This window comes from Ostrinia nubilalis, chromosome 17 (assembly GCF_963855985.1).
Source record: "Ostrinia nubilalis chromosome 17, ilOstNubi1.1, whole genome shotgun sequence".
Taxonomy (NCBI): Eukaryota; Metazoa; Arthropoda; class Insecta; order Lepidoptera; family Crambidae; genus Ostrinia; species Ostrinia nubilalis.
In genome coordinates, this window is record NC_087104.1 from 12,524,218 (window position 1) to 12,533,926 (window position 9,709).

Sequence of the window (9,709 nt, forward strand, 5' to 3'; positions counted from 1 at the left end):
GTTAAATTACCCTGTCACAAATATGTAATGTGTTAGTTCAGTAGCTGGTATAGATCTAGAAATATCTTCATACTTAATCTCCAGTTCGCATGGTCTTAGCGAATAATTAGTTGCGTAATTCTGAGTATAGGATAGGTATGATACCATCATGAAAACTTGGCTAGCCTGGACCAATATTTTTACTTATGGAAGATAAACCTAACACCAACCTGGGACAGTTGGTCGCCCTCCCGGGACTAGAGTTGGTTTCTGGGTTTGAGGGTCATGTATGATGTCTTTGTGATGACTCTAGAATAACGAGGCTGTTGGCGGCTAGAGCCAGAATGTTTTGGATTTGTTCTCTATGGAGGGATTTTGCCGTTATCACCATGCTTAGCAGGCTGGTTGATAGTTCCAGTATGGTAGTATAATACCCGAAAAGATGCTGCAGCCCACCCTTCTTTTTTCTTTTTTCTTGATGCTTTTTTAGGGTCACAACACAGGCCTGAATATTGTTTTTAATTAGAAATATCTTTACTGGATAATAATACTTAATTGATTACAAATAAATATGTAATTTGAGACAATCATCCGTAACATTCCGAAGTCCGCTGTATAAATAAATTTCGGTGGATTGGTTCTTAATTCCGGTGGCTCAAATACAATTTCGGTGGCTCTTGATAATTTCAAATTGACATATCTCGAGAAGTATTAATAATATTTTGATCTCTACCATATCATTGAATAATACAAGTTATTTACTATTATTTCTGCCACAAAAAAGTTTTGGAAAGTGGAAATTAAAATTCGCCACCGGAATTAGGCAAAAAACGAGTTTGTTGATATTCACCCATTTAATTTGTATTCCCATCTCAACCGGGTTACCCCAATTCATTACAATGAAAATGTTGATTTGTAGGCCTAAAATGGCGACATTGTAATTCATAGTATTATGGTTCTTATCGGAGTCATAATTAATACCAGAATAAGCATTATGAACTAGGTTTATACCTACAATAGTAAACGTTTTAAACCCACAGCTGATGGAGTAAGACGGAATAACTGAAACTAAATATTTTAATTACACGGATCTCAAAGGAATTTGGAAGAAAATAAAAGTTCGAGACTACAGGCTTAAATAGTTTATTGCATTAAATTCTATTTAGGACACATATTATTTAAACTTTTTAGTTATTTTAAGTAGTTACATTTTATTACTGGCACTAAGTACATTATAAAACGAATAATAAGTGTGATAAAACAGAATTTAAAATCAGTCTGATATTATTATGTAATCAGTGACGAAAAGCCGATGTAGGTACAGTATAAATACTCGTAGACAGATAAATAGTAAATACATCAATGTTTTTACACCACACAAATCAATAAAAAATTCACACGTATGTGCACTAGGTACACGATTTATTAATATATTGCCTCACGTACAAACACTGCTTAAAACTAACTGGCGAATAACCTACATTATAAAATCCATTAAAAATAATTGTAATTAAACGAATGAAAGTGTACAAGGGTATTTAGGTATTATATTCAACACTATTTATTTTTTGACCTCATTTTCAGAATACATTTCACCAACATAAATACTATTGAAAATACTACACCAATTGCCGATACGTACATCAAGGTTTTCATAGAATTGTCACTTTTTGCAGTATTTGTAGGTTGCTTAAATTGTTTTTCAATACGATTGACTGTATTTAATATTTCCTTCTGATCGTTTGCTATTTTCTTATTAACATTAGTATCAAAATCATTAATGTGCTGAGTTAATTTCTCATCTGTATTTTTTATACGTTGCTTCATGTTTGCCCATTCTGTAGGGTCTTCTACAGTGGGGTGGGGTACAGGTACAGGGCTTTTACCTGGTTCTGTCGGGGGAGGAGTTGGATTACGACAACCGTTGAGGCTATTTTTAATTGCTGTCAAATTAAAATCGTCATACCAATTTTTAGCTCTTGCTTCCTCTATGTCTTTACAGAGAATCGGATTGCCACTAATGCTAAGTTTTTCGACTCCTGCAAGCGAAAACCCTTCAAAGTCTAGATAATCAATGTTGTTATTATCTAATAAAAGGTTTTTGACTGTTTTACTACTTTGCAAATATAAAGGTGTAAATTTTTTTAAATTATTTGATGAAAGGTTCAGGGTTTCCAAATGATGTAATGAATCGAAATTCTTAGAGCGGTTTATTTCTGATAGTTGATTTTGACTCAAATCTAGTAGTTTAAGCTTATCATTTTGCTCAAATAAGTCCAGTTTTATTGATGGTATTTTGTTATTACAAAGTTTTAATGATTCTAATTCCTTTAATTTGTCAATGTGAACAGCGTTGAGGTCTATTATATTGCACGATGTCAAGTCAAGATTTTTGATGTTTGAATTTATAATATTTTCAAAAGTGACTTCTTTAATATTTTTCAAATTCACTGTTGTTAATGTAATCAAATTATCAAAAGGGTTTTTTAAACCTAAATTTTGATTATCAGATAAATCAATAAACTCTAATTTATGAAGTGAAGAAAATGTTTCGTTTGTAAATGAATTTATTTCATTTTTGCTCAAATCCAATTTGCTTAAATTAACTAAACCATTTAATATTTCATCAATATTTTTTATCATATTTCCCCTTAAATAGAGCTCTTTTATTTCCTTGTTATTTTCAAAAGTGTCTTTTTCAATACTTTGGATCTTATTTGAAGACGCATCTAAATATTGAAGTTTTGTCATTTCGGAAAATACATCTCTTACAAGAGATTTCATATATGTGTTTGAAATTAAAAGTTTTTGAAGTTGAGATAAACCTTTAAAGGTATTTCCATCTATATCTTCGAGAGGATTGTTACTAATATCGAGTTCTTCCAACTTATCTAGTTTTTGAAACGTATTAGGTAATATTTCCTTGATATTATTATGTGATAAATATAATTTTAATAGATCACGCAAGTTTTCAAATACTTCTGGCTTTACATTTCCTATTTCATTATGTGCTATGTTCAGTTCTTTTAATTTTGCTAAGTCACTTCGAAAATTTAGTATATTAAGTTTATTTTCACTCAAATCTAATTTTTCTAAACTTGTTACACCTTTAAAAGCTAATTCATTAATTTTCTGAATCTGATTGTGATTCAATAGCAACTCTTTTAATTTTGTCATGGAACCAAAACATTCGGCTTCTATTTCCGTAATTCCCCCGAAGCTCAAATCGAGTTTAATAGGGTCGATGCCATCAAGAGTTTCTCGTTTGAGGGTACCTTGCAACTTATTGTTTGCAAAATTAAATTCAGTAATACGCTTACCTTTAAAACTTCCAGGCTGTATGTCCAGGATATTGTTATCAGACAAATCTAACTTCTCCAATTTTCCATTTTTGGAAAATATTTTATCATCAATAGCTGTTAAATTATTTTTGCTTAAATCTAATTTAGTCAGTTCTTCAAGTGGCTCTAAACTGCCATTTAAATTGGTCAATCTGTTGGAGGACAAACCTAGTATTGTTAATTTCGGCATTGATTGAAAAAAATCTTTAGATATAGATTGGAAATTATTGCCATCCAAATATAACTCTTTAATATCTCGAAATATTTTTAAACTATGGTCAACATCTGTAAATTTATTATACGCTAAATCTAACATTTCTAGTAGTTGAAGTCCATGGAATTGTTCAATTTTTAGCTTTTTTAGAGCATTAGAAGATAAATACAATTTTTTTAATTTTTCGCAGGTAGCAAAATAATGACTTGGAATGTCAGTAATTCGATTTTTACTAAGATCAATTATTTCAAGATTACATTTGTTTTTACTAGCTTCTTCGACTAATTTGTCAATTTTATTCCCAGATACACTTAAAATTTTCAAGTTCTCTTTTTGTAATTTGTGTATATTTAATGATACTAAATTATTATTTTCTAAATGAATGCTCTCAAGATTATTCATTTTATTATAAACTACTTCCGGTACCTCTGTCATTTCTCCGCCATTGATGGTCAAATACTTTACGTCTTTACATATTTCATCACTGAGAGAATTAAGTTCTTTTAGATTGTTTACATCGTTGAAAGGCACATCATAAAATTCTAAACGAATGTTAATTATCGGAACTGTTCCTGAACTGCCAGAACATTTTTCATCTTTTTCATCTTTTTTATCTTTTTCTATTAGTGAATTTATATTTTTCAAATGGTGTTTACATGTTACTTTCAATAAACATCCTGGTTCTGAATTTTTAGTGACAACAGCTTCACATGATGTATCTTCACTTGATATTACTTTATGCACGAATGTGAATAAAAGCAGTCCCAATCTCAACTCTGAAACAAACAAAAAAATATTTTAAGATAAGATAAGATGATACTTTATTGCCTCGTTTTTACATGCTTTACAAACATAAAATTATTAGTCCAGTAGAATTAGCTTTTAAATCGGAAATAATTCCTACAAAAGATTTTATTGTTTTAATGGCTACATTGGTTGCCCATTAAGATTCTCCTAAGTTTTCGACTTCGACGGAGTTGTGCTTAAGTGGTGGGGGCCCCCGAAAGGGGCATTTTTTCAGTTTTCCGGTTATACCGCATAAAGGACTTACCCTATCAAAAAGTGGTCTTCATGACGGTTGAAGGGCATTGAATAAGACCAAATTCATATGTTTTGGACAAACTGTTCTCGCGCTAAAGTTCGGCAAAGTAGAAAATATACGTATAATTAATGACCCTCTCCGCGTCCAATGGTTTGTTACCCACAGGCTTCCAAGTCTTGAAAAGGGCCACCTCAACTAGTGTAACCCTATCAAGGCTTACGAGCTTGATGCGCCTATCCTTGTTCGTCCCAGCCGTTCCTTAACTGCGGTTGCTGCACCTCTTCCTGGCACTCACCTGAACGACTCTGTGTTACATACTGTGGCTGCCCCTCTTCCTTGTATCCTCCTGCATGACTACGTTGCCTAGCCGTATGCCTGGTCTAAGGTTCGACGCCAAAAATCAACAACAACAAGTTCAGATTAAAACGCTGAAGAGTTTTTTGTTTGTTTGTTTGAACGCGCTAATCTTAAGAATTACTAGTTTGATTGAAATCATTATTTTTGTGTTGAATAGCTCATACATTGAGGAAGGCTATAGGATATATACAATCACTCTACGACTAATAGAGGCGAAGCAGTAAAGAAAAATGTTGCAAGCACGGGAAATAGTATTTAAACTATTTTCACTCGTACGAAGTTGATTTTGTGGCGTCGAACCTTGGACCAGGCCATATTATGGCTAAGCGATGAAATCGTACAGGAGGGTACAAGGAAGAGGGGCAGCCACATTAGGTAACACAGAGTCGTTCAGGAGAGTGCCAGGAAGAGGTGCAGCAACCGCAGTTAAGGAACGGCTGGGACGAACAAGGATAAGCGAATCAAACTCGTGAGCCTTGTTAGAGTTACACTGGTTAAGGCGACCCTTTACAAGGCTTGGAAACATGTGAGTAACAAGCCATTGGACGTGGAGAGGGTCATTAATTATACGTATATTTTCTACTTTGCCGAACTTTAGCGCGAGAACGGTTTGTCCAAAACTGAATGTTTTGTTAAATTTGGTCTTATTCAATGCAGGATTAAGTGCCCTTTAACCGTCATGAAGACCACTTTTCGATAGGGTAAGTCCTTTACGCGGTATAACCGGAAAACCGAAAAAACGCCCCTTTCGGGGGCCCCCACCACTTAAGCACAACTCCGTCGAAGTCGAAAACTTAGGAGAGTCTTAATGGGCAACCAATGAAGCCATTAAAGCAAAAAAATCTTTTGTAGGAATTATTTCCGATTTAATCAATTTTTGTGTTTAATTCTACTGGCCTATATAAACAAAAAAAAATACATTAAATTTTACAAAAAAATTTTAGAGAAAAAACTTGAAATGTATCATAGTGAAACCTGCGTTATTATGCCACAGTGCAGTGGCCGCCTGACCTGACTGTGGGGTTACTATACAGTGTGTCCGGTCACCAGTGTCCGACCCATTAGGGCGCAGTAATATGATCAATTTTATTGACAAATCCACTGGAATAAAACATTATGTCCCTAGTTTTCAAAAATTACAGCTATTTAATTTTTTTTGTTTCTAAGTCCGGGTGGATTCATTAATTCCATTCCATTTCAATTAAAGTAGTAAGACACGGATCTTAACGCGACGTTTATTAATGAGTTACATTATTAATATTAGCCAGTGTGCTTGAGACCACGGCTGCAGCATCGCAGCCGAAACGTCAAGGCGTGAGTACATAATGTAACTCATTCATAAACGTCGCGTTAAGACCCGTGTCTTAGGCTAGGTTGCACCATCTTACTTTAACTTTGACAACCGTCAAAAATCTGTCAAATTCCATACAAAAAGCACCGGTTATCGTCATAGTTACCGTTAAAGATAGGTGGTGCAACCCACCCTTACTGTTTTAAGTAAACAATAAGTTGACATCAAAAAGTCTACCAAAAGCTTCCATATAAATCTCTTAAAAACACTTGAAACATAAAAAAATAAGTAAAAAATGATGCTCCTTTTTAAAACTTTCAATGTTACAAAAAAAGTAGACCGTGAATTTACCTTTTTTTCCATTTCTAAGTCATTACCTAAAAACTGATATTAAAACCTTAGCTTTAAATCAACTAATCTAGGTGTTGTGATTAATTGAACATGACTCTATAAAACGCGAATTCATCCCGATAAATAGGTGGCCTTACTACTTAACTACGCCTAGGCTAGTTGACTTAAAGCTTAAATGACTTAGTGCATCTAAAAGTGAAAAAAAAGGTATGTTGTTAACGGTCTAGTTTTTTTGTACCATTGAAAAATTTAATAATAATATGGTCATAATTTTTATGTTTCTAATGTTTCATAAAGATTTCAATGGGAGTTTTTGATAAACTTTTTGATGTCAATTATTGCCTATTCTTTTAGCTATCGAACTAATTCACTTTTATGCTTTTAGGTCCTGTACATCGGTAAAACCATTTCAAAATCCTATGAGAACGTTTTCTACTTTTACGCGGATGAAGTCGCGGGCAAAAGCTAGTCTATACTAATATTATAAAGAGGTAAAGTTTGTGTGTTTGTATATTTGTTAAATTGTAAGAGGTAATCTCTCTCGGGATCTCTGTACCGATATTAACAATTCTTTCACCAATAGAAAACCATATTATTGCTGAGTGTCATAGGTAATATAAAAAACCGGCCAAGTGCGTGACGTGCCACGCGCAGTGTTTGGTAAGCAAGCAATTACTTCATCTAAAGTAGAGATGAAACGGATAGTTGTTTGGCCGGATACCGGATACCGGATATCCGGCCAGCTGCTAGGCCGGATAGCCGGATATCCGGCGGCCGGATAGTTGGCCCATTGTCTCGTTGCATGTCGTGACAAGTTTAGCGCCGCACAGGTGCTTCAAACGCGATCAGTAGGTCTATTAGTAGACAAACTAGACTAGTCACACTTTTCGAAAATCGCATCAGTCCGAATAGAATGTCAGATTTTGTCACTTGTCTAGGGGGCAGATCGATTCGGGCGATTTCGGTTGCCATCGTGAGTGTGTGATTGAATAGCGAAAATTAAATTAGTTTACTTGCTGCTTAATCTGACTGAACTGCATCATGACATCAAACCATCAGTGAAAAAAAGATCGCCTATTTTATTTGGCAATATTTCGACTTAACAGATATTTACTAATTTATGTATTCGTCTTTATAGTGAATAGCCAAGAATTAAAGAAATTAGTTTTTGTAAAGGCCTTAACATGGCTTTTTGTAACTTTTTGGACTTTAAATAAAAACCGTCATTATTATAAGCATTTTATTGATGTTTACCTCTAAGATTAATATATTTCATTTTATTAATAAGAAATTTTCGTAGTTTTTTAATATCCGGTATCCGGCCGGATAGTGAGTTACTATCCGGTATCCGGCCGGATAGTAAATTTAGGCCGGATATCCGGCCTACCGGATAGTTACCGGATATCCGTTTCATCTCTAATCTAAAGTCACTTTTAATATTTTCTTCTAAGGATTGTTTATTAGGTATAAAATTTTCTAATACATGAGTAAAACGGCTATTACTCTTAAAGTAACTGATTTATCTTAACCGCTATAGTTTTCCTTGAAAGTTCATAGAAAGCACTATTATTACGATTTTTTTTATGATTTTTCAAGCCAACAGTTGTTTTTAGAGGGGGGCCTATTTGAACAAAAATTGACACATTAAACTTTAACATTTTGCAAATGGATCCCTAAATCGAAAAATGGTCTTAGAAACCCCTAAGCCATTTTAAAAGACCTATCCAACGATACCCCACACGATAGGGTAGAAGAAGAAAAAAAATGCATCCCCACATGTAGGGTAGACTAAAAAAATTTTTTTTACAAAATTTTATTCTACCGTTTTATCGGCGTGATTAATATACATCCCTCCACAAAATTACAGCTCTCTAATGCCAATAGTTTCCAAACAAAACCTCGGACAGACAGACAGACAGACATATCGAAACTATAAGGGTTCCTTGTCAGGACTACGGAACCCTAAAAACCGAAAAATTCCACGCGGGCGAAGCCGCGGGCGGAAAGCTATGATAAATAAAATGAACTTGCATCCTGTGTAGGTATTAAGTATACTCATAAATTCTATAACATATAAAATATACATACTACCTACTACTTGACTTGTGCCAATGTGATAATACTTTTAATAGTAAGTACATTACATCGTACATTAAATAAATATTTTTGTAACTGAAGCTGACGCAACTTAGGACAAGCTGTTGAAGATTATATTCTTGGGAAAAATATGGAAAATAAGCATAATTAATGTATCGTTTGTTCGTTCGTTTCAGTCAAATGACGTCCACTACTGGACAAAAGCCTCCCCCAAGGTTTTCCACAATGAACAGTCCTGCGCTTATTTCATAAGTAAAGACATAATAATTATTATGAAACAAAATAACACTCACCCATTTTGTACTCTTTACGTTCAAACACTTTTTTAAATTTAGGATTGTTCGGCCACGGTAGTTAGGAGACTGACAAGGAAAAGTTTCAGCAGCCTATTTATACCAGGATTTAGGGTTTTTGATAACGGTCCCACCAACAAAACGGGAGTAATAACGAACGTGATAAGGAGTGGAGGAAAAAATAATAAATATACAGGGTGATTTTGTATTCAAAAAAATTTAATAAGCTCTACAGAACAATGTAACAATAGTAATTTATCTTAATTATTTTTAATCGTGGCATTTTTCGAAAAAAAAAGAACAAAGAAAATTTTATTCACCTATGGTGCCCATCTTACGTTTTAAAGCTTAAGGCTTATTTTGAGTAAATAGCTGGAATAAGTAATTTTCAGTCACTATTTTTAATAATAAGTCTAGCGGTCGCCCGCGACTTCGTACGCGTGGATCCTGTTTTACCCCCTTCATCTATCTTACGCGGTTTAGATTTTTTCATACAAATGATTTTTCCCGCTAACTCCCGTTCCCGTGGGAATTTTGCAATATCCTGTTGTAACTAAGTTTTAAGTTTACTAAGGTACCTACATGCCAAATTTCAAGCGTCTAACTTAAGCGGTTTAGATTTTTCATACAAAAGGATTTTCCCGCTAATTCCTGTTCCTTTCTTAGTGCACCTCTACGGTACCTAAGCTACGTCCCTTGCAAATTTCAAGTGCCTACGTTTAGCAGTTTAGACTGTGCGTTGAT

General features: G+C 34.0%; 1 protein-coding gene across 1 annotated transcript; it reads right to left on the minus strand.

The window, feature by feature from the left end:
* Positions 1 to 1,106: 1,106 nt before the first annotated feature.
* Positions 1,107 to 9,067, minus strand: LOC135080097 (protein artichoke-like). Its single transcript, XM_063974777.1, has 2 exons — positions 8,966 to 9,067; positions 1,107 to 4,310 (listed from the first exon to the last, which is right to left on the minus strand). Exons 1-2 carry the CDS (start codon positions 8,967 to 8,969, stop codon positions 1,537 to 1,539), a joined length of 2,778 nt encoding a protein of 925 aa, XP_063830847.1. The 5' UTR covers positions 8,970 to 9,067; the 3' UTR covers positions 1,107 to 1,536.
* Between the last annotated feature and the right edge of the window lie 642 nt (positions 9,068 to 9,709).